The sequence below is a fragment of the Brachycentrus maculatus genome, unplaced genomic scaffold (genome assembly GCF_059751285.1).
Source record: "Brachycentrus maculatus isolate JH-2025_06_01 unplaced genomic scaffold, ASM5975128v1 h1tg000421l, whole genome shotgun sequence".
Classification (NCBI taxonomy): Eukaryota; Metazoa; Arthropoda; class Insecta; order Trichoptera; family Brachycentridae; genus Brachycentrus; species Brachycentrus maculatus.
Window position 1 is genome coordinate 210,437 of NW_028281169.1, and position 26,606 is coordinate 237,042.

Genomic DNA, 26,606 nt, shown 5'->3' on the forward strand with positions numbered 1-26,606 from the left:
AGGTTAATATGTGTATTCACTCTAGGAACATAGAGATTAGTTAAACAAGTATTAGACAAAGCCATTGAGCCAGAAATAGGCCTCATCACTGAACAAATTTTTGATCGAAAACAGCGGATTTTGAAATTAAAAAAATTGTAAACATTGTTGCGGCATAAGTTTTTCTATGATGAAATATCAAACAATATTGAAACAAAATTACCACGACAGTTCAACACGACTCGAGACTCAATCTGTTGATCAAAGTCTATCGAAAAAAAGGTCATAATGGATTACCCTGTACGTATAATGAGAGATTCATATCCCCTTTTCCTCTAGTTTACGTCTTTGTTTTTAATTTAAATATGAAAAAAGACGTAAACTCATTTGAAATATTTTGAAAGGTAGGTAAGTACGAAATTAAGTTTTAGTTATAAAAGAAGACGTAATCATTTAGCTGTCAGATATCTGTCAAAGTTTGTAACAATGTAAATAATGTTAAAATTTGTTGGTGGTTTTCTAACCTAAAAACCGGGTTCTTATTATGAATCAATTTTGGTGTTTCACTATTGATACTACATAATGTGTGTTAAAGTATTTGACATTACTGTGATATAGTTCATAAGTAGGTAAGCTGACACGGTAAAATAAAAAATTAAATAGAAAATTATTTCATTGGAAAAATGCGAAGACTCGGAAACTGTGTTTACTTTTCTGTGATCCATTTTATCCAAAACAGACAGATAACAATTCTGATAAGATGTGTTCGTCGTATACGTTAATATTATGTTTTATCTGCACTTAAGAACAGTGATTCGTATAACTTAGTTGTCTCTCGATCGCATTGACATATATTTGATAAAATGGTAATTATTTTTTAAAAAAATGCACTTTAGGTAAAATTTTAAGTGGTATTCAGAGTGCACTATGATTGATAAGGTTAACTATCATCTGGGCTGCAGTAACATTATCTATTCGCGCCACATAATATACTCCTATTGTATTGTTACCTGCATGGTAACCTAGAAAAATGAGAATTATCAATTCTATCAAAATTAAAATCTTACAAATTTAATCATAATAAACTGTTGCACTTATGCAGTGATACTTACATAACCCTTTAATTTCTTTTCAGCAAAATAGACTGCAAGATATTTGATACCTTTTGTCAGGATTCATAATAGCACTAATGACGGACCCCTCCGCAAAGCGAGTGGAGGGCCTGTTCAGCGGGCTGAGTGCCCAGAATGACCCGCTACTCCGCCACCTGTTTGAAGAGTCTGCAGCTCTGGATGTGTATGACAAGTCTTGTATCAACCTCGCTGCCGGGTGTCCAGGACCGGACCTGCTGAGGGCTCTCCCCCCCATGTTCCGAGAAGCTACACTGCACAGAATGGTAAATGTCTAATTACTTGCAAGCGGCCAATAAGAGTAGCGTATAATTTTAATTTCTACCATTAATACCATTATCATGTTGAATGCCACGGCAATTTTCAGAATTCCAGTCTTAAAAGCCAATTTCATTTTATCATATTATATTATTACAAACTCTAATCATACTACATAATTATATTTTATGTTCATTTATTAATATATTTTCTGTTCTCTTCCTGCAAGGCATCTATCCATATAAGCAATGATATACCACGAATTTTATTATAGCTACATGAATATGGCAAGTAAACACAGTACGAGATAACTTGTAGTCGGCATCCTAGCAAAGAATGCAATCCTAGAGTTATACAGTAGTTGGCAGTCAACGTGTTAATGAATGAATTCCCTTGATTTTTTCCATTGGTTGTTCATATATCATATTAACTATTAAATTTCCAGGCAGCCGAAGATAATGACAATCATTATCTTTTCCAATATGGCCCCACTGCGGGTTTGTGGGGTCTACGAGAAGCCCTTTCCAACTTTCTCACTAAACAATATGGGCAGAAGGTCAACAGGTAAAGTACCTTTTTAAAAATATATTTTATGGTTATATTATAAAATGTAAAAAGGAGCATGCGCTAAGTACTTTCAACATTTCCTTCTCTATATCTCCCCTAACCTTTTTTTAAATATAATTTTACCTATCATTGATGAGATTTTTGACCTTGGATATGTATTTTTTGTAAAACATATCTCATTTCTTACTGGTAGATCTGATCTAGTACTGACCTGTGGCGCTACTCACGGTCTCCACCTGATAGTCAGCATACTCCTGGCTCCTGGCGCCGTCATCTTTGTAGAGGAGTACACATACATGATCGCATTAAGCACTTTCCAAGCATTTCCCTCCCACCAAATTGTTAAAGGTAACTCTTTTTAAATATCTATCACAAGTTTCTACTGACAGATGCCTTTAAACATTACTTAACATTTTACTAAATAACTGCAACAATAACATTATTTAAAAAAATAATGTTTCCTTAGTACTATAAATTTTTCTCTCAATTTCTTTGGCCCTTAGGTAATTTTATGTTTCAATTTTAACATCCCAAAAATCTTTTATTTTCAATTCTGGTTTTCTTATACAATTGGTCTGACTGTGACATATTACACCTCTCCCTACCTAAGATAATCTATCCTTTATAATATATTTTTGTTTGTACTAAAATTATGACTGAGTACAGGCAGTATTTTGTCAATTTTAATCACAAGAGTGTGTCTATAATTTATTAGGAATAAACATAATGTAATTTTGTTACAGTTCCGATGTCACCAAATGGAGTAGACGTGATTGAATTTGACAGAATTGTCAAAAAAGTAAAGAATAAATCGACATGGAATACTTCTCCACAGAAACCTTTCTGGGCAATGTTTTATACAATTCCCAACTTCCACAACCCAACCGGCACGTTACTGCCACCTGGTGAGTTTTCTCTCAAGCTTTTAGCCTTCATCTCATTCCCCTATAATAACATCATCTGTGACTGTATTACCTACAACTAATTAATGAATCATATAACATGTTGAAACAGTTAGCAAACAATATGTAAGATGTAAGGAATCTATTATATAAAAGAACAATAATGGATTCTCTTACATTTATTAAAGGTGAATTTCATTTTCCAGCGTGATAATTATAAATAATAATTTGATAAAAAATACACACAAATTGGCACACAAGGCATAGTTAAATTGAACAGTATATTAGGGAAAAAATATTAATAAAATGTTTTTTTTTTAATTTTCAGTCATGTGTAAAGGACTACTACTACTACTTTAATTTAAACATTGCTTTACATAGGGGTAGGAATATTTAGGTTGCTAAAAATTGTTTACTGTGACAACTATATAGATACAAGATAAGCATTACCTAGATTTTATAGTTATTTAAGATTAGATGATAAGAGAATTGAGAAAAAGACTAGTGTAAACTAGCTTACAAGAGGTTTTTGAAAAAATGCCTGTCATGCCGATGTCTAACATATGGATTAAGAAAATAATTTTATATTTTCTTACAGTAGTGTTGGTGGCATGTAGTAACAAATTCACAAAAATTTACTTTTTGTGTTCAAACTATAATAAATTTACTTTTTCTTTTATCAATTCGCTGATGAACTCGGTTATTTATATCGATTTGTTAAATAATGTAACGTTGTCAGATTTTTTCCTTAATACCAATTTACTTCCATTTTTTTCTATTGATACAGTACTAAGCAGAGAAGAAATGGACAATTCATTTTACTAATCTGATTTTAAAATATAGTTCATTAAATTGTATTAAAATTAGATGTCAATTACGTTGCACTTTTTAAAAATGTGGTTATTCAACGACTATGATTATATTTAATTTATTCTTCTTTTCCCTTAATGATGCTAAAAAATTAAATTTCTGTCAAAACAACGCCCAAAATTATTATTGGGTACAGTTGCTATGCTAATATTTTACGGTGAAATGATTGAACGTTTTGCAAAATTTTCAGCCACCTTAATTATTTTTACATTATTATTTGAAATTACAATTTTCTTCTAAAATAAATATATAAGTACGGATTATTATAAGCGAGGGAATGGTAGTACATTCCAATAATTTTAGATCATTAGTGTATATTTAGGCTACTTCTGTCAAATAAAATAAAATCTATTAGGGGGTGAGCGGACCGTACAGAAATTCAGCGCAGTACGGTGCAAAATGAAAAAGAACACATTTCAATAATGTAATTTTGTTATCATTCATAATTTAATAATTTCCTTTTGTATATATTTTAAAAAGCTTGTACATTAGTGTTGTATATACATACAATTTCTTGCATTTATGATTGATAAATTAAGATTTCCAATGTGACCTGTACAATTTTGGGTTTCGATGAAGGATAAAGAAAAGAAGCGTTTCTCCAGTGCTGCACTGTTTAAATTATTACGTAACATAAATTAATACATAATTTTGCACTCAGTACATGCTTTCCGTAACCGGGTACAACACGACTGTAGCCTTCCTTATAAAGCATTATAGGTAATAGTGCCACACTATGTAGGAGGTTACCATACCTTTATATGTAGGTACGCAGGTCCAAACGCCCACACGGCGACACTAAATCTTCTCTTTGTTTATTTTTTCCTCATTTTAATTATTCAAAACACAAATGACAATGGCTTCATACCTGGTTTACGAACACCCACCCGACTCCCACTATTATAAATGAAATAATAATTGTCAATATGGTAACAAAACATACAAACAGTTGGTATATTATTATGAATCCCATGATAATGAAAAATTACCAGTCTTGTCATTTCATTAACATTATATAAAGCAATATTATCACATGGTCCTGATGAACCCGTCCACTGTTATTGTTAAAAGAAATTTACCATACAAATTATTTAAAAATTAAAATAAAAAACCACATACTTTTATAAATTTTGAGAAAATGCTTTTTTTATCAAAGGTACCATAGATTTATCTATTTATCTAGTCTATAAAAATCCAAGCTTTATATATAGGTTCAAAATATAGCTTTGAACTTCTCATTTTCCAGCATTATTCATTTTATTTGTTTTAAATAGTGTGTTAATTTTAGTGTGTTCTTACTTAAATCTGATATTTTGACACTGTTGATTTGAAAGTATTAAAAATCCTTTTTTTAAATGCTTAATATTTTGCATTGAAAATGTAGTTTATTCATTCATAGCAAGCACTCTTGTAATATTTGTTAAAATGCAAGAAAAATAACATTTTTATTACTACATTTTGTTGGTAAGGTCAAACCTTCCATTACCTGGGATTCCTGGGAAATTCAAAGTCTTTATTTCAGGATAGATGCAAAACTGTGAGCTGAAAATGTTTGGATTGATTTTTTCTAAAGATTTTTGTGAAAATATTTTATATTGATTTCTATTCCAAGAGATTGTAATTGACAAAATTTTAACTTGACAGATTACATTATAGTTTTTTTGTTTGTTTATAGAAAGTTGCAGAAAGCTTGTTAAGATCGCCCAGGAGCAAGAAGTCCTCATAGTGTGTGATGATGTTTACAACTTATTGTACTACGGAGAAGGGCCACCACCTCCTCGACTGTTCTCCTACGATGACCAGCACGGCCCAGACTACTCGGGTGGATGCGTGATATCCAACGGCTCCTTCAGCAAGATCATGGCACCCGGCATCAGGGTCGGATGGATGGAGACGACTCCGAGTCTAGTGAAATTGTTCCGTCAATCGTGAGTATAACGAGATTGTTCTTAAATTCAACACAAGGTTTGATCAAATTCTAATCCTTGATTTTTTAAATACCAAATTTGTTTACATCAAATTACAAGTAAAATTTAAACATTTTTGTAATTTTCACATAATTAAAATAAATATTTTCATAACACTACCGCAACTACAGAGTATTCTAAGATATATAAATATATTAAAATTTTCGTCCAACAGTATTACTGTCAATGTTAAAACTTCATGTAACATGTTCAGTTCTCTCTTTGTCAAAACTTATATATTTTTCATAAATTCCTTTAATGTTAAAACATAAGGGAAGTTCCATTTTATCATATTTTTCACAATTGAGGGTTATATTTATATTTTTCACAACTGTTGGATTATTGTTGCATATTTTGTAATTGGGACAATAATTCTCCATGCCATACGTAATCCCATGCCATCCGGTCGTAGGTCACTTCATCTAATAGCATCTAGTAGCTTTACCCTCTAAGTTTCACATCTTAATATGCCTCTCCAAATTGCAATATGACTGAAGAAATTTAAATAAACAATGTTTCTGAAATATGTATTGAAAGGGCATTACATGTTCAAATTCATTTTAAGTGTTATTTATTTCTTTCGTAGTGGAATATTTCAAAGTGGTGGAAGTGTGAACAACGTCATGTTTGGTCTGCTGCAGAGCATTATAGAGTTAGGACTAGCTGACAAACATCTCCAGTGGTATAAGGAAGTCTACAAGGTAAGACTCGTCCATATTTATACCGGCATATTATGTCTTTTTTCATCTTAACAAGTAACTTTAAGTGACGAATGTGAATATAGATACATATTTAATATAACCATATTGTAAATTCCGCGGTAATTAAAAAAATTGTAAAATGGTTTGTCCTGAAAATGAATGGGAAAGTGGGGTGAGTTCAAAAGCGAATTATAATGACTAAATATAAAATCTTTTGCCATGTGGAGAATCTAGATAACTGAAGATCATCTATGACTATGACGATGTTCTATACATCTATGACTAGACATATAAAACATTGTTACACATCCTGATGTCGTGTAACAATAAAAATAATCATTTTTTAAATTAATGCAGTGCCATTTCAAAGTACACTACCTCAAAGAAAAATGAAAATGTGTTAGTAAATTATAGGGAGAAGAAGATGACTTTTAAATTATTGCAGTAAAAAATTGTTATACATATTTATTTTGACCCTGGGACCTTCAGCATGATATCCAAACAAGCTCCCCACCATAACGGAGGTGAAAATCGGTTAGTAAATTGATTTTGCCTTCTCCGCAGAATCGAATGGAAGTCCTTTGCAAAAGTCTCCGAGAATACCTTCCAAAAGGATGCAATTTCTTAGAAGCCAAGGGCGGTTACTTTGTATGGATCGAAATCCCCGTGGATGGAAGCAAATTTCTGGCTTGGTGTAAACAGAACAACGGACCAGGCGCAGTACCAGCCCTTAGATTCGTCCCCGCTGACAAAAGCGACGTCTACTCGCAAACCAAACCTAATATGAACGCAATTAGAGTGTCGATCGGTTTCCATAATTCAGTAACTCTCTCCGAAGGCGGGAAAAATATCGGATTGATGTTGAAGAGATATTTAGAATCAGAATGTGAATAGAAAGTTTATACATATATAGATGTGTAATATGTCATGAATAATAAATTATTTTACCATATTTGTCTTTTATTTTTTATTTATTTGTTCATTTATTCAAAACCTAAGCTTCTAAGGTTTATCTGACGTATACAAAAAGTAAAGATACAATAAATTGAACATAACATGGAAATGAAAATGAGTAAAAATTTAATCAAACAAGACAAAAGGAAAATGTAATAAAATTTTATACATATAAAATAAATGGAAGCAGAAAGAGGTTCTTAGTAATCTCGTCCAGTGGTTATATATTGGGGACTTTATCTACCCTGCTTTGGCTCGAATGGTCTTATTTGCCAACAACCCTAGAACTTTTATGTGTTACTTGAGCCCAGTACAAAATAATATTTAGATCTGTATTTGGTCTACAATAATGAACGTTTCGACATGATTCATTATTTCCCTGACAGGTGACACTTATTGTCACGATACGTTCATTATTGTAGACCGAATACAGATTTTTTAAAAAAATGTACTAGGCACAAGTAACACATCAAAGTTCAAGTAGCTCCGTTCTACGGTACTGAAATGAAAAATTTAAGAAAAATCTTCATAGGAAAACGAATTGAAGCAACATTCATAAATTCAATTAAAAAATAAATAAAATAACTTTCAAAAATTCGGTGTCAGTGCAGTTTTTTTATAATAAAAACAGTTTTATTTTCGTGACGCTTTTTTATTATTGAAATACCTCCAGAAATGGTCGCCGTATTCATATCAAAGCCGCTGTCTTGTGTCGCAAAAAGCACAGTTTTCTCGTGTTACTTTCTGTGGAAATGTGTCACAGAGACGAAAAGTGTTAATCCTAATTTTGTGGAAAAGTGAGACATCGCGAACGATTCGGCGGAAGCTCGACCAGTGCATTGTGGTCGGGTGAACCAACTACTATTTATACTCGGTCAACTCACTGTAATATTCCCGACGTAACTAATCTTCAACTTCATCACAAATCAGACAAAGTTCAGGCAACAAAAATAGGTGCCGATCCTCGCCCCGTATCCCACCCTCATTTAGTATGACCATCATTTTTATGGTAAATTGCGATGTCTTTAAATCTAATTTGCTTGAAATCAACCTTTTAATTAAATTTGCGTTTTATACAGACATTTAATGGTGGAACTGCATTTTATATAATAAAATAACAACTTTTATAGATAGTCTTTTCCACATAATTTTTATTTTACCAGCGACTGGTCAGACCAGTCTGAGGATGTCAGTTACGACGAAACCTGGTCACTGGTCAAATAAAATTTATTTAGATATAACTATATAGTTGTTAATTTATTTTATAACATCAACCTTTTAATGTTAATTTAAAACACTTGTACTCATATACATAAAATACCACTTTTCAGTTTATTAATGAAAACACGACTAGTTTCGACAACTACAAATGTTGTCACCAATAAATGAAAATACTTAAGGGTTTTTTTTTCATCTATTGAGAACATCTGTAGTTGACGAAACTAGTGTTACATTAATAAACTCAATAGTGGTCTTAAGCAAATGTTGATTTTTTTATTTAAATCATCGTGATATTCCACGATTGCCGAATCAATAAATAATAAAGTCGTCCTTATAAAAAGTGACAAAATGAACCATTAAAAATTATACCACTTCCAAGCACATTATTTATTTTTCAGATGAAATTAACAGTAATAACCGCAAACATAAAAACAGTCACTTAAACGTGACGCATTGTTCAATTAATCTTACTAGAGTCCCATACGATTATCTTATGAATCGTACCAGAAAACGTAATTTTTTAATTTATCCAACCATCTAAGTTTGCTCTGAAACCCTCTAAATGTTTAATTCACTAATTGTTTAAGTAACCTGACTAGAATATTATATTATTCTGTTCAGAATCGTATCTGAAACCATTTTCTAATTTATCAGATCACTTATTTATTGTAACTGCCGACAGTTGGTAGAATTCCATATTGAATTGTTGGGTAATATATCCAAAATTAAACAAGGTTTATTGGATTGAATTCTACATTTAAATGCGTCACGTGTTAACATATACATAAATAAATGTAGAATTCAATCCAATAAACCTTGTTTAATTTTGGATATTTAACCAACAATTATCAGATAACTTTAAGTTTGCTTCTAACACCCTCATATTAATTAAATATTTTTAGCTGCCCGTCAGCTATTTCAGTCCCAAAAATGATGCTGTAAACAGCACCGTTGTGTCACTGGAGCTACCACTACTCGCACCTCTCACCGGAATCTCCAGTCCAGTTCCGTATTCTCTCATACTCTCAATCTAACTCATTTTTAAAATTTCAAAATCAATTCGAAAGCAATTACGACATGTTTTTCATTTTGTGTGATAGCTTTAAATTTTTTTTCTTTTTGTATTTAAATGTATGTATAATTAGCAAATAAATATTTCAATATAAAAAATGTAGATATATTCTTACTCGTAAATGCTAGATTGATCCCCTGTGTTAGATCGTAAGCCCTGTAAATGCCCAAAACATCCATATACCATTTCCCATAATTTGCTTCTCTTCTATGAAACACAATACGAAATAGATTATTTTTTGTCATCAAAGATGAAGAAGAATATGGAAGTCTGGGCATTTACGGGGCTGACGACCGTCATAGGCTGGTTTAAGTGATCACTTTACACACATGTAACATTTACCAATTCTACCCATTATTGACAACCACACTACTCAATTTCTTGGAAGTTCTATATATATGATCCAATTTCGAAACATTGTTCTCGAATCACTAGCACTTCACTAGAGACATCTATTGGTGAGATGAAAGAAGTTTTTTATTCGAGCAGAAACGCTTTTATTAGTATGTGAGGTCCGAATCCTGGATTATAATCACACACATGAGAAACTCCCGAAAATATCATTTTCTTTTTTATTATTTTAGTTTATAATTTGACCAGTTAATTTATTTACAACATTTTGGGTGTGTCCAAATACTTGTTCACAAATCTGGACTATCTCTAATCATAGGAGTTATTTTTCATATTACTCTGACATCTTATCGAAAATGTTCGACGTATTTAAACATTTTTTAAAAATCATCAACTATTGGCCAGGGAGCCATCCGGTTTCCAAAGGGATCAAATATGATATCTCACCGTTATATTTATTTTATCGCCTTCGACTGGTGCCTGAAGCGCAGGACTGATCTCCTCGGACTCGTCTAATTAACGTTCGAATTTACACAACTTTGATTAGACGCGGTGCCCTATGCACCATTGCGTCCTGAGAAGGAGTAGAATAAACAAAAGTTGAATACATACTTTTATTATACATACTTTCGAGAGTATAAAATCATTTGATTTTTCCTCCCTTTTCAAATAACATCGATCTTTGGCAAAAAAAAGTTAAGTTTAGAAAATGAATTTTTTTACATATTTGGTTATTACCATATTCAGACTAATGTAAACATAATTATATAGAGCGACTAACGCAACGCGGTTGGAGTCCCGAAAATCTGAATTTAGACTACCAATGATCCCACGGACGATTACAATAAAAACTGTATTTAATTAATGTGTAAAAAAATGATTATTCGTTGATTTAGTGGTGCATAGCGACTGGGCTATCTGTCCAGCACTGCTGCTTATAGGATAGGTGTTGTAGTGGAGTTTAGTTGTCTCGCGACCGCCGTGTGGTACGCACTGTTGGACACGGCCCGCCGAGACGCGCACTCGCTCCCCGAAACGATCAACGAAAACTCAGTGTAAGAATTATTCATTTCATAAGAATAGTGCTAAATTAATTCGGATTTTTCATTTTAATTCAATCAGTAAATTTTCCATTTAAGGGTGAGTTTTTTCGTAGACAATTATTATGGCTTTAAATTTTTTTAAATTAAAAGTATAGCCAGATTGCACTTAATATTTTTTATTATTATTACACCCGTTAATAATAATAATAAAATTGGATAACTTATATAGCGCCATTTTCGTAAAGAAATACCTCAAGGGCGCTTCACGGTGAATGAATTGGGGAAAATATTATGGTGGAAATGATTTAGCAAACAAATGTGTTTTTAGTCTTTTTCTAAAGATCATCTCACTCTCACTATTTCTAACCATTGGTGGAAGAGCATTCCACGCCGTCGGTCCTGCAACAGCAAAGGCACGCTCGCCAAATCGCCAAATCACCCGTTGGATGCACCTAGTGGTTCATAGGGCAATGCATTGTATCGACGCAGTATTTTCTTCCGAAGTCATTAATCCTTAGCGGCAGGTACAAATCCTGGGTGATTAAATAAATATTAGAGTAAAAAATTACTGTAATTATATATTTTGAACCTCCTGGGAATCGCACCCGAGACATCCAATACGGTACCAAAACATGCTAACCACTTCACTCCGGAAGCGGATTGCCTTTTGCCGTATATACATATATATTTTTAAACTTTATTTATCAAATATATCATTATGTATCAAATATATATAAATAAAATAAAACACGCAAAATTACAGTTTTGCGTGTTTTATTTAATTTTTTTAATGAAAGAAATAATTTAACTAGAGTTTTAAAAAAAAAACTATTGTAAAATAAACAGCAATATGTTTTATACGAAATGATTCCCTCTATTATTTAAGTAGCTTTGGATATGGTAGTCATCTTAGTTTCCCTGTCTTAGTTTTCCTCCGTGATCCTCGCAAAATAGTTCCGAAGCTACATCGAAATGAATATACAAATATTCTATTATCGTTTCATCTTATTTTTCAATGGGATGAATGCTTGTCGCTTATTAATATGATTTTCGTTTCTTGTAAGTAGCGAGTTTAGGTAATGACAGTTGCAAGAAGAAATTTTTCCCGAAAAAAAAACAATTATTTGGGCTACCTACTAAATTTATTTATCATCCTTCTCGGTCTCATAAATAATATTTGAGTCGTTTCATTTTCGACCTCTCAAACGAGAGAATATTAAAATTTCTAAATGGAATGAATTGAAATTAGTTCCGCTCTATTTCCTCTTTGACCGAACAACAATTTAAGGAGTATCCCGACACAGTATTTTCATACATATTTCTTTCTCTGTAAACTCTTAATTTACGAATGATATACATATGTATATATATTTGTATAAAAAGAAGAAAAAATAGATTACCGTGAATCAAATGTTTTTAACGTTTTAGATTTTCTCAGTTTTCTTTGTCCGAATTTGTTTAAAATAGATTCAAAAAATAACGAGACCAGTTTTCCCAAAATACATTGTAACACCTTAAACAATATTATGCTGCAGAAATGCTAAGGGATGTCCCAAATGTGATTTTTTAGGTTTTTGTTAGTCAATAAATTGCGAGATATAAAAACAGTACTACATAGTATCATTTGAATTTGTAAAAAAAAGTTGATACATATTAAGGATTAAACTCATCTGATATTCAAAATTCCGATAAGGTTATTCAATAAATGGGGGTGCGTTTATATTAATTTTAAGCATATAGGATATAGAGCGACGGTAATCTACTTAATTTTTGATATCTCGACATAGTTGATGAAGAATATGGTAATCTAGGTATTTACAGGGCTTATGACCTTTCATAGGCTGGTTGAGTGATTTATGGTATATATATATATATATATATATATATATATATATATATATATATATATATATATATATATATATATATATATATATATATATATATATATATATATATATATATGTATATATATATATATATATATATATGTATATATATATATATATATATATATATATATATATATATATATATATATATATGTATATATATATATATATATATATATATATATACATATATATATATATATATATATATATATATATATATATATATATATATATATATATATATATATATATATATATATATGTATATATATATATATATATATATATATATATATATATATATATATATATATATATATATATATATATATATATATATATATATATATATATATATATATATATATATATATATATATTTATATATATCGCTCACTCCTTTCAAGAACGTCATAAATCAAAATACTTGAATTATCAGGAGAACGATTTTAAAGTTTAAAAATATAACACAATGTATTAAAAATAAATATCAAGCCACTTATTGAACTTTTTACTGTGCAACAGATCTTTTTGGGTAAAACCTGAAGGTTTTTTCTCCATGTGAAAAATATTTAATTTATTTATAAAAATAATTAAACAATACATTTTCTTCAAAATGCAAAAACAACATTTTCTGCCCTGTAGCGGGTAAATATTAAGTTAAAAATATGCCTCTTTTGCTGGGATATAGTACATTTTCTGGGTATTCCGAAAACATGCACAACTGAAAATTGACGATTTTTGATTTATGACGTTCTTGAAAGGAGTGAGTGATATATTTGAGTTTCTCCAGATTTGGATACACCCAAAAATGTTGTACTTAAATTTTACTTAAACTAGATAAAGGTAGAATACATGGGGCGAGGATCAGGTTTTTTTCTGTGTAATTTTCGTAAGTTTCTTATAACATTTACGAAAATACTACACTGCAATGTTCCTTGAGTTAGTCAATCTCAGCTCAGATTATATAATATATGTATATAGGTAATCCGTAAACACATTTTCGTACCTACACAATACGAGATCCATCCACGTTCTTTAGTAAGGCAGGTAAACGGCAATTCTCCTTGAGTCGGAGTGTGGGCGAATGGGCGAATGGGTACCAGATTTAGTTCCAACGACTCTTGATTTCATTTGAATGCATAATTTAACATTATAATGACAACAACAACAACCGTCAACGAATCCAAATAGGAGAAAACCTTCGACACCGTCTTTATGAGTCTGTAACACAATGATCTCCGTTCGAGAAAAACTATCGATAAAAAAAACTCCGACAAAAAACTCCTGCCGAGAAAAAAAATATATGATCGAGCTTATTATTTTTCTTACTTCTTCAGCCTCTACGGTACTCAGATGGTGCATAGGGCACCGCATCGGATCGACGCAGTGTAGACTTGATTGTTAGGGCGCCCGAGGTTGGATTCCCGTACTCGTACTAGCTTATGTAACTTGAACACTGTTTATTTGTACGAATCCCTCGAAGAAGGAGGAGGTGCTTGTGTACTGACTTCCTTCTTTTACTTTGGTAGAGTATGAAATGGGCGAATATTTTTTGCAAAGACGTGGTGTGGCATTCTATTCTCTCTGCCTACCATTGCGGAGAAGCTGCGTAATGGCTAGTTAGCTAGTTAGTTAATGATCAAGTTTAAACCGCGTCGGTGCCCTTTGCATCATCTGGGTGTGGGGAGGGTCAAAGAAGAAAAAGAATTTAAAAAAAAAAATGTGAATTTTGATTTTAAATGCCCAAATGTTGGAGAATACCAGGAGCTATGAACAACACAAGAGATCGGCAGTTGTAATCTCAGCGTTGTTGGAACATGCCTATATGCTGTTCGCAGAGCCCACCCTGCCCACTCACTTCCATAATAGTTCATTCGACATTTTGCTGAACAATAACGTCACTTTTCTTCCTAATCGGGTTGCATGTCGGCCACAGTTTGCGGTGCACTGAGATCATACTTACTCTTGTCCTGTAGCGGTCGACTAGTCATCCTGTCGGTGTCATATGTTATGACTGCACTTCCAGTTCACTTACCACACATGCTTCTTTCATCATATAAATAACTAGGTGTAGATATGTACATAGGCTAGCCAGATTTCTGAAATGTTCGACCGAGACACCGGAACAGCGTACAGTACAATGAAATAAATGACGAAGTAATTACATATCCTAAATAATCCTTCGCAGTTAATTTATGTTTTGTCGTCTATAATCAAATTAAATTTTTGCTGGGACGTGAAGTAAACCAGCCGGACACCGGGATTTTGTCTGAAAACCGGGACTATCCCAGCCAAACCTGGACGTCTGGCAAGCCTAATTATACATATTGTTTCCTTTCTAGAGTACTTCTTATACTAACGTTCCTCCGTTGTCTCACTTCCTAATTACAATAACTACAAACTCAGTATCCTCACAAATAAAAATATTGCAAAACTACTTTTAATCACGCATGATTTTTCTTTTCAAAGTTATTGACATCTACATTATGAAGAACTCTAAAAGTAAAAATTGTGGGTTTTTAACAGTTGTAATTCTCCGTAGTGTAATGGTCAACGCGCTCAGCTATTGTACTGGAGATCCCGGTTTTGATTCCCAGGAGGGGGACAAATAAATATAAGTGAGTTTTCACTCTAATATTTATTTAATATTACCCTGGACTGGTACCTGAAGCAGAGGGCTGATCACCTTTCCTTCATATGTTAACGATCAAGATAACACTGCATTTATACAATGCTGTGCCCTATGCACCATCGGGTGCGGATAAGGGTTGAAGAAGAAGAAGAATTTATTGAATTTGCTTGACATTTATTTATTTTTCGCATATTATTCGTTCTGCCTTAAACTCAACCCTCTCTTGATACGAATTTGGATTTAATGTTTTACATATAATTCCTTCGATTAGTACACATAACGCCATCAGATTCGACTTGAACATAGTGCTTACACAGATAGATAGCTTGTTTCAGGAGTGCTAAACTAGTATAAAACTTTCAACGCATTGTAATATTACCGCCCCTAAAGCTTACATGAATACCCAATACTAATAATACCCGAGTGTGTTTTGTTTTGTCAACTCTGATAGGGTTAAATAATAAAAACCCTTATCCGCACCCCAATGGTGCATAGGGCACTGCTTCATATGAACACAGTGTTATCTTGATCGTTTACACACGAAGGAAAGGTGATCAGCCCTCCGCTTCAGGTACCAGTCCAGGGTTATATTGAATAAATATTACAGTGAAAAAATCACTTATATTTATTTTACCCCCCCCTGGGAATCGAACCCAGGACCTCCAGAACGGTAGGCGAGCGTGCTGACCATTACACTAAGGAGGCGGACAAAGGTTAGTTACTAGGGTTAGTTTGTACAATCTATTATAAATACTTGAAACTTTATGTGTTATAAATTTGGACATTGGAAAGCTTATTTTCCAAGCTGACAAACGCAATGTGGATATGACAATATTCTTGTCTTAATTTTTTTAATGCATTTTCGAGAAATCTTGTGAGAAAATTTGTCTATAATTTAGGGTGGGTATATTTTAAACATAATAGAAAAATCATATTTCGATTTCAAAATAATTCATTAAGAATTTTGTGTCTACAGTTGCAGCAAGGCGGTGAATAATGAAGAGCAGTAATTAACTTTTCAAGTGACAAATATTTAAGTGTAGTGTTTAGTGCGTCAGCCAAAATGGCGGAAAATTCAAGATTAAGAACTATTTTCCTCTTCCTCGGACTTCTCTCTACAACTTTAGCGACATCACAGGTAAGCACACTTATTTAATTTCTATAACGTATTCTTCTTGCTTCTCAAGATGAAGTTAGTCATGAGTCATTATACGGCGCTAAATAATTCAAAAAAAATCATGTAGTTACAAATTAGAAATGAATTTTTCTTGCATAAAATATTAAACGTATTTTTCCTTCAGCGAGATACTTTGCTACGTATCGGTATTATTCTCATTTGTACTGGGTTGTCATTTGTCATGGTCTAAAGTTGAGAGTATGATATGCAGTTAAATTTAATTATCAATATAATATTATGTATTATATATTTCAACATTATATTCAAGTGAAAGGTATATTCCCGTATTAACAAATTCCGTTTTGATTCGGTATTGTAACAACAAAAGACTAGTCTTGTTCCATCATCACTTCATGTACCCTACTCTCGTCCAGTAAAAAAATATATATAACTTTTCTAGTAAATGACCGTCCCTCACTATCCCATATGCTTAAAACCAATACAAACGAGGCCCGTTTCATTTCATTTAACGTTATTTCTAAAGGTATAAATTTGGAATAATTGTTCTAAAAATTGCTGAAATTTAGAACACAATGATAGTACGGCTGTCCAAACTAAAAACACAGTAAGGGACATTTTTTGTGGTACGTTTTTTTTGCATTTTTGGACTAAGTAGATTCTGCTTAGTCCAAAAATGCAAAAAAAACGTACTACAAAAAATGTCCCTTACTGTGTTTTAAATTTGGACATCTGAGTACATGACATGTCATTTAACCAGATTGCATTTTTTAGCTATAATTTTTTATTATTTAATTTTAAAAAACACCGACCACTTTTACAGAATAAACCCGTTAGTTTCTTATTTTTTACGCTTGACGATAAAAACTTTTTTATTTGTTGACAAATAAAACTACGATAATACTAAAAAATAGTACACGAGCAGTACTAAGTACTGGGTGGAATTTAATCAAATGGTCCACAAAATGCACGTGAAATTTCTTAAATAATCAAAAGATTCATCAATCAAAAATTATGGCAAATAGTGAAAAAGATCACCACAACATAATATTACTGCTCCATTCATTATCCAAACTCTTGCGACTTTACCATGAAATTTCCTACCTACGTATAGCACATAATATTACCCACATTCTTCTCGGCGAAGAAGACCTCTCCATCGACTCCAGGAGTGACTGAATTCCCGATTGATTTTTAACATAACAAAAAAACTTCACTTAGAGTTAACGTAACTCTCAAAGACCATATTGACAGCAAGTTGTCACTTTTTGTATCGTTTATTGTTTCTAGTCTAATAGGAATTTGTGAATCTAGACAAATAGTAATGAATGCATGATCATACAATCATCTTAAAAATAATATATAGTGATTAAACTATTTACATATGAAACATTTTCACAGCACCGTGGACAATCTTTAAGAATCAACGACAATAATCATCAATCAACAATAATCTAATTTTTTTTATTTAATATTTTAAATGCTCTAAAAAATATTTAACATAACTTCCACCACCTTAAAAAGGTACGTTCGCTTGAAATTTCAATTGCATAGGCTCTATGCTACTATCATTTACTTGGTACAATTATCATTTCAAACGGATAAGGGTAGGATACAGGGGGTAAGGATTCGCTTTCTCGCACTCTCAACATCTGAGAGATGTCTCTTTTTTACATTACTGAATAAACCATTATGGGAAAGGTCTTCCTATAATGATCACCGGGGAGTTCCTTTAGCGTGGTACGAGTATACGCATATTTCGGACGTTTCTTGAGCCCCCAGTTATATAGCGCTATGACATGAAGTACGATTTCATGTATCGGTTTTGTGAGGTGAAGAGTTATCATTGTACACGATTAAACATATCAATGTACTATTATTATGACGTGAATCTCAGTTTTTGGAGCAACGGTACCTTGAAATTGTGCTATGTGATAAATATCCCCCTCTTTTTTAGGTCACGATTTTTTTCGTCAACAAGTATTTTTTAATTCATCAATCAGCTTTTGATATTACTATTATATTTTCTCAGTCTCGGGCTTAAGGGAAAAATATTATTTTGAGAAATAAAAAGACTTTGTTTTTTGATCCACTCACATTTTTATTAACAACCAACTAGTTTCGGCAACAACCTGTTGCCCAAGAGGGCCCTGAAGACATTAAACCCTGAAGACAGGGTTTAATTTATGACTGGACTGGACTGGACTAACTAAATGAATTAACAACCTGTTGCCCTTTTCAGGGTTTAATTTAAACCCTGAAGAGGGCAACAGGTTGTTGCCGAAACTAGTTGGTTGTTAATAAAAATGTGAGTGGATGAAAAAACAAAGTCTTTTTATTTCTCAAAATAATATATCACTATGATCCACAAAGTTAATGCTTTCAATATTCAAAATATTAAGGTAAAAATATTAATTTTCAACAACAACATGAATAGATATTTTTCTTTGTAATCTTATCCGCACCACTGGTGCATAGGACACTGCATCGTATACACGCAGTGTTTTTTAAATGTCAATTGCATGATAGATGAATCCTGCGCCTCAGGTACCAGGGTGGTATGTCATATATAAATACTTAAGTGAAAAATCGCTGATATTTATTTCGATCCCCTTGAGAACCGAACCCAGGACCTCCAGAACGGTAGCCAAATGCGCTTACCGCTACGCTCAAAGGCGGACAAACATAAATTCTTAAAATGCAGAAAAAGTATTTTTGCCTTTTGAGCGAAGAATCGTGATATCACAAAATATTTCTCTAATAAGTTAATAAATAAGGAGAGAAAACTTATTTAGTAAATATTCAATCCCGTGTGGTTTAATATTTAAACACTAGGGGCTTACGCTAGACTCGAGCAAAAAATGCCGATGGAATGTTTTTTAAAGGCTTTTTGTTAATTTCTGGAAGTTTAAAATGATTTCGAGAGAAAATCTTTCCCTCTTGGGATAGTACTTAAAAACGTTTTTCAGTCCTGTCTTGTAAAATCTTGAAAACCTTATAAAATTTTTGATCTTAATACTAAAATTTTCCGACGGCCCTTCTTTCGTTGGCCGCGCTTTCATCGAGGGCGCTGACACTTCACGCGGAATATCGCTGACAAAAAATTGCCAAACGATTCTCAGATATAATACATTTGCACTGGAGTGATCGATTAGGTCAGCCCTTTTCGTACCATTGTGTAATTTATTATACGCATTATTTTTTATCATTTTTTCTCGCTTTATAACGGAAATCGTATATGGCAAGTACAAATATGTAATACTTTCAATCGTAAGAAGACGAATCATGAGAAATTAATAAATGTCTCTTCTTCAGCGCGAATGATCAACTTCGGTTATTTCGTATTTCTTTAATGAGATTCGTGATCATCTTATAAGGACACGCTGCCAGCCATGTGTAGCGTTCTGTGTACTGATTATATTATTGTATTGCACACGATGCTCTATTCTATAAAATTACAGCAATTTATTTTATAGTAACGAAAAACATTTTTAAACGTTTCCCTGTTATAGTATTCGACTAAACGTTATGAAATAGTTCGATTTCAACATCAATAAGTACGATACACGTATAACTGAATTTTGCGAACATCAAATTAATAATATAGAGTATAATATTACAGTCAGCAAAAAAACATATTTCAGCACAAAACCAGTCCCAAAACAGCGTGCGTGTGCTAACTCTACTTAGAACTTGTGTGTCTTCTACTAGTAGAAGCATTTATACTTCAGGTTTTTAAAGTTTTTATTTGTCTAGTGCCCCCTTTAAAAATTTGTCGTCAACTGAGGGAAGGATATCCCTAAATTCCCAGTCCTCCCTTCTCCTAGAGCTTCTAGCGCCCGCGAGAAGATCTCTCCAGCTCCTGCTGGGGAGCGGTACCGCCCCCCATTGGGAATTCAGACAAATCGTCGTTGTTTATTACGAATATTTAGGGCAGTATTATCAAAGCATAAAAATAAGATATTCAATTTCAGTATGTTGTTTCTAGTGTGAAATAATATTTACATAATAATATATATATATATATATATATATATATATATATATATATATATATATATATATATATATATATATATATATATATATATATATATATATATATATATATATATATATATATATATATATATATATATATATATATATATATATATATATATTTATATATATATATATATATTTATATATATATATATATATATATATATATATATATATATATATATATATATATATATATATACATATATATACATATATCTAGTTAAGGTCAGCAACACGCCTGTATATCCTAGATGTGCCAAAGGGATTTAGTATTACACAGAAACACATCAAACATTTATCGCATACCTCTTTTGGTCAGAAGAACTTTGATTATTATGCAACAAAGTTGTACAGCCTGCTTCCAATATTCATGAAGTTGTTAAAAAATGGAACAAAGTATAAAAGAGCTATTCATAAATGGATAATGGAGGTGAACAGATCTATATATCGCATCATTCAGCCATGTCGTATTTGATTGCATAAACAATTTTTTTACATTATAATTTTATAAATAAATCTTGTAAAATGTGTCCTCGACACTCAGTGAGGGCACATTATTGTAAATTTGTAATTAAGTATATGATGAAATAAATAAATCAGTGCCTCGTTAATTTCATCTGAAAACGTCATTCTATTCCGAGATACCATCCTTTAAAGTTTTCGTTTAGATTGTCGTATATAGTGTAAGTTTTTGTGAAGTTAATTTATTAAATAAAATGAAATAGTTGTGTTATTGTTTACAAAAATACTTCAATTTCATACTATTTCTGTGAGCCTAATCGGCTCATTATTAGAAATATGTATCAAATTGTGGCAGAGTGGGTTCGAACCGAGAAACTCTGACTCAAGAGTCCGCGACACTAATGGGACAACAACCCGACACTATTTATCATAAGTAATATTTTGAACTACGAAATATCAAGGAATTATTGAATTTTTTTCTCTTTTAATCCATGAATATAACATGTTTCGAAGCTCCGTGAGGAACCATATAGGTACATAGGTACTAATATCGTAAGATTATGTTGTTATTGTAGGTTCCCTCTCTACATCTGTCTATTCGCTTATATTTTTACTGACACGCGGTGAAGTAATTAACAAAAACATTTATGTCAGCATTATTTAAATATATGGTCGTGTATTTTTTTAAAATTACCATCGCACGATAATAATATTTGTACTGCAAACTAGTTAAAAGATAATGGATCCATTTTATCTAATATGAAGTTGCATACATATTAAGAATGTCTCTAACAAAATGTTGACGTACCAATAAATTACATAAGATGGGGTAATCAAACATAGCATGAAAATTCCGTAACACATCGCCCTCTTGATGACCCTGCAATGGCGGCTCAAACTTTCGACACGCTATAACCCAGAAAACGCAATCCGTATATGAACGGCCGTGGAAAGCTTTTTTGAAAAAATTAAAGGAAAAAAATCAAAGTTTATTTTAAAATTTTGAAAATCTTTTTGAAAAGTGCTTCGTTTATTGATTATGTAAGGTTTTTTAACAGATTATTTTATTGTACTCAAACCTGAGGCTGAAATCTCAGACGTTCAAATTAGAACCCTTTCGGCCGCGCTCAGGCTAGACGTTTCTCCGCGCTCTTTTTTTTTAGAATACATATATCACTTTATGTATTCTAAAACTTTTTTACAATATATATTGAAAAAATATTTTCTTTGAACTCTTTACTTTTCAATAACTCTTTTCAAAACCATATATTTATTTCGAAGAAAAGCTTATTCTGCAATACAAAAACGGTATTTTAAGGAAAAATTCAATGACGTCAAATGTTACCTCGGTTTAATGTAAATTAAGTTGCTATCTATCGTATACTGGGCCTTAAAATAATATGGAATTCAATAATAAGCAAAATATAAAGTGATCACCAGTCAAAGGCCCCTTGAGTCTTCCATGTTTCCTTCGTGTAATAAGATGCTTCATCTCTGTCGAGGCGCCTATATCTGTTTTTCTTATTATGTATTACTGTTTAAAGTCAGGATTCTTTCAAATAAAAAAGTCAATGATAACGGATCAGGGCCGGTTTGAGGTTTCGGGCCTTCTATAGTCCTTGTCCGCGCGGTGGCGGTGCGCGCCGGAGTGACTCGTGCAATAACGGAACAACTCTTCACTGTCGCACGTCACACTAATGAACTATTTTTATCGTCAGTTTATTTTATTCCAACTTATTTATGTATAAATTTAATTCAATGAAGGTTCTGCTAAACGAATCTAACAATGTAGTTTTGAGGCATTTCAAATGGTTGCGGACACACAGGCGCATGAATGATATCGAATCATTTGTACACATATCCTTAACGCGAGTTAGGTAAAAATCGTTTCTTTTTAGTAAAAAATAAATATATAAACCCATTAAATGTGAGACAAAAATGTACAGTTTGCGTTTCAATGGTGTACGATTTTGGATATACTTTGTAAAACAAAACAATATATGCCTCCTTTATTTGGTATTTAGAAAAGAAAACTGGACCTAATTTCGCGCAAGTACTGAAGGCGATCGAATCCTAGTATTTTCATAAAGAACATATTTTTTTACGAAAAGCATTTTACCTACGAATGATGCATTTATAAATTCTGATCCAAAAAAAAACAACAAAAGATTAGATTTCTACTATTAATAACCCGTCCTCGTTACTTTCAAAGTTCTGCATACTTAAATATCATTAACGATGAAAAATCATAAAAATATTTAAAAGTCGTAATGTAATTTAGATTTTTGATTTAAAATAATAATAAAATTGTAAATTTTGTTAAAATTATCTAATTTTATAAATAAATAATTCGTAAATAAAATGTTCATGATAAGAGACATTTATATGGAATACTTCGTAACTTTAATATTTTTTCCCCTTCAATAGAACGGGATTTACAAAAGCATTTTTTTTTCAAATCTGATACCTATTTTTTAAGTTCTCTTATCGGCCCTTTCTCCTTTTTATAAAATATGTAGGTATTTGGATTATTTTTAAATTGAATATATTTATAGACCATCGCGGTTCGTGGACTGTATAAGCTACTTGCACTCAGTTCCGAGTCATACCATATCGGTAACAATAATAACTTGTCTCCGTCACAATGCGATCTTCTTCAACTCAACAGGTTTCCGTAGCTGTAAAAGAACAATTAGGTTATTTGTACCTCCTGTAACTGCATTTCGACGGTTTAAACCGTTTTTAATTGTGATCATTAATTGTCTACCCAAAGTCCTGACAAATTACCTTCCTCGGATTATTGAAGTGGCAATATTTATACCAAAATTCGTTTCATGAACAAAAGCTAGTGCAGAATATGTCCATTTCACATTATTTATAATTTTTCTGATTCACACAACTTGTTTATTTAATTTCTTATATTTTAAATTGAAATATGAGTGTATACTATAGTATATGCACAGTATAATTATTTTTCTATTAATCTTTTATATGAAAAAAATCTATTTAATTTAATAGTTCACAAAAAGAAACATCGGAAATCATTATTCTATTGTAAGTCAATTTTTTATATAAGACTCCACTCAGTTCAACGTTACTCTTTTATAAAATTTTAGCAAAAAAAATCCTAAAATGTAAAACGCATTTTTAACTGAAATCAGCTGAAAACACATAATTTTTTTCTGCTGATTTTTTTTTTTTATTGGTAAACTTTTTCTGGTGAAATGGAAACGTAGTTTTTAGTCGATTTCATCTGAGAATATCTCTCGATACTGAGTAACAATGAATATACAGTAATTTATTAACTGATGATTTTGACAATTTCAGTGGCAACAGCAGAACTGGAAGAGGCGATAGAGAATGACAGCTTCGTGCTGCTCATCAAGGGGGCTCGACCCGTCAAGTCAGCGCAACTCCTCGAGATCAAGTTCCCGGGAGAGATGAGACACTTCAGCCTGTCTCAGGAACACGACACAGGTTTGTCCCCAAACATATACCCTAGGGAGTTCTTCAGAACATGCAACTGCGTAGTCCATATTCACCGATAGTGTAGTAGGCTGCCATGAATGCAAGTATGTGATGCATATGACCGGCATAAATGCAACGTGTGGTCCAATTATCCGCAACAAATGCGCGTAGCTATCGTTAAAAATAGTTTTGTCATAAAGACTTAAGCGAATAATTCAGGAAAACCCCAACTAATAAATTGAGTCCCTTTGCAGTGACGATGATGAACATCGATGAAGCGCTGCGCTGGACGGTGCCACGGGGCGGCCCCTTGGGGCTGGCGTGGAGCCAGGGAGAGGAGGATGGGGAGCTGCCCTCCTCGCTCTCCATGTACCACTCCTGCACCCCCCTGGCTACCCTCAAGGCAAGGTCCTCTCCCGCAGACGTGTTCTCCAGCATGGAGGTGCCTTCCGTCAAGCTGGTTAGTTTGCTCAATGTTCATTCAGTCAAATCAGTTTAATTGCTACTCAAATCACCAGTAAGTCACTCCATTAAAGTACTCATAAAAAACCACGAAATCAAAAGTGCTCAAAAAATAAATCAAAATACAATATATAACATATTTGGTCAAAGAAATTTTGAGTACTATGCAATGAAATTCTGTAACCCGCTTCCATTGTCTATACGTCATTAAATGACGAAACTATTAATAAAAGAAAAAAGGAAGTGATTACATGACTTATGAGAGATAGTATATAAACAAGTAATAACAATATTGTATAAATTGTACCACGACACGAGGTATCCTAAGGATACAAGAGAGGAGAAATTATTTTTCAAACCACTATACGTACCCAATGGTGGATAAGGCACTTCATCGTATGGATGCAGATTTTCTTAATCGTTAATGACATCAAGGCAAAGTGATCAATCCTGAAAAGTTACCAGTACACGGTGATATTAAATAAATATTACAGTTTTGTTTTTGACCCCTCTGGAAATTGTCTGGAAACGCCTGTATCCTAACAGTGCTGCTGTACGAATGTGAGTCGTGGCACCTCACCAAAGCTCAAAGCAAGCAACTAGCAATTTTGAAAATAGGTGCCTGAGGCGAATACTGACTTCGTCAGGAATGACAATGTGAGTGGAAGAACCCAACTGCCCCTAATACTGGAAGTCCTAAAGAGAAGGTGGATATGGTTGGGATATGTCCTTAGAATGCCACCTGAGAGCATTTATCTCTTATGTCTCTTCTCCCAACCCCGAGGAATCCGGTGCCCTGGAACGCCGCTGACGACCATTCACCGACTTTACTCAGCGGAACTTCGAGATGCCGGACTGACCTGGGAGGAAGCCAAGGAGATGGTACGTGACAAAGTGACTTGGAGACGCTTGTTGGCCATATGCTCTACCTAGGGAGCGAACATGGAAATAGAAGAAAAAGAAGGAAATTGTACCCGGGAGCTAACCACTATATGTACTATAAAAGCGGACATTAAATAAATTAATTGAAAAATATTTATTTTAAATAATGATAATTAGTGCTTTGTACACTCATGTACAAAGCACTTTGTACGTGAGTTTTACCTTTAAACCGATGATATCTTTACTTATTAAACCAATCCGATCCTGCAGTTAGTAAATGGTTTTATATTTTACTATTTTGGCACTTCGTGAGATTTTCATATCTTCAAAATGGTGTTGTAATTCGTAATGATTATTCTTCTCTTACAGTACAGAGACAAGCATGTGTCTGTTCACATCCTCACTGGACCGGCTCTGGAAGCCCTGGGATGTGCCGAGGGAGTCAAAAAAGTGAAACCGCATTCCAAACACAAGAAGAATCCAGTGCAAAAACCTACTGAAGATCCGCTCGATATCATGATGGGACAGCAGCCATACGATGACAATGATCTTCCCAACAGGAGAGGAGACATTCCCATTATCCACACTGACAACTGCGATGGTAA

At 32.6% G+C, this 26,606-nt stretch overlaps 2 protein-coding genes across 7 annotated transcripts in view; both read left to right on the top strand.

Moving 5' to 3' along the window:
* On the top strand, window positions 1–16,609 carry LOC148302673 (uncharacterized). Of its 6 annotated transcripts, none has more exons than XM_088271221.1 (8): window positions 1–279; window positions 1,115–1,375; window positions 1,813–1,931; window positions 2,128–2,282; window positions 2,678–2,839; window positions 5,382–5,634; window positions 6,260–6,374; window positions 6,939–7,326. In XM_088271221.1, the coding sequence occupies exons 2-8, from the start codon at window positions 1,169–1,171 to the stop codon at window positions 7,266–7,268; spliced, it is 1,341 nt and encodes a 446-aa protein (XP_088127347.1). In that variant the 5' UTR covers window positions 1–279; window positions 1,115–1,168; the 3' UTR covers window positions 7,269–7,326. The 6 variants fall into 6 exon arrangements, with proteins under 6 accessions (XP_088127347.1, XP_088127349.1, XP_088127348.1 ...); XM_088271223.1 differs by having other exon boundaries at window positions 214–387; XM_088271222.1 differs by having other exon boundaries at window positions 234–383.
* Tsp (Thrombospondin) overlaps window positions 10,936–26,606 on the top strand; it is a 27,260-nt gene continuing 11,589 nt past the window's right edge. The window contains exons 1-4 of the mRNA XM_088271218.1: window positions 10,936–11,027; window positions 24,517–24,666; window positions 24,912–25,117; window positions 26,371–26,602. Coding sequence (XP_088127344.1) covers window positions 24,630–24,666; window positions 24,912–25,117; window positions 26,371–26,602 — 475 coding nt within the window. The 5' untranslated portion in view covers window positions 10,936–11,027; window positions 24,517–24,629. The remainder of the gene's footprint in view (window positions 11,028–24,516; window positions 24,667–24,911; window positions 25,118–26,370; window positions 26,603–26,606) is intronic.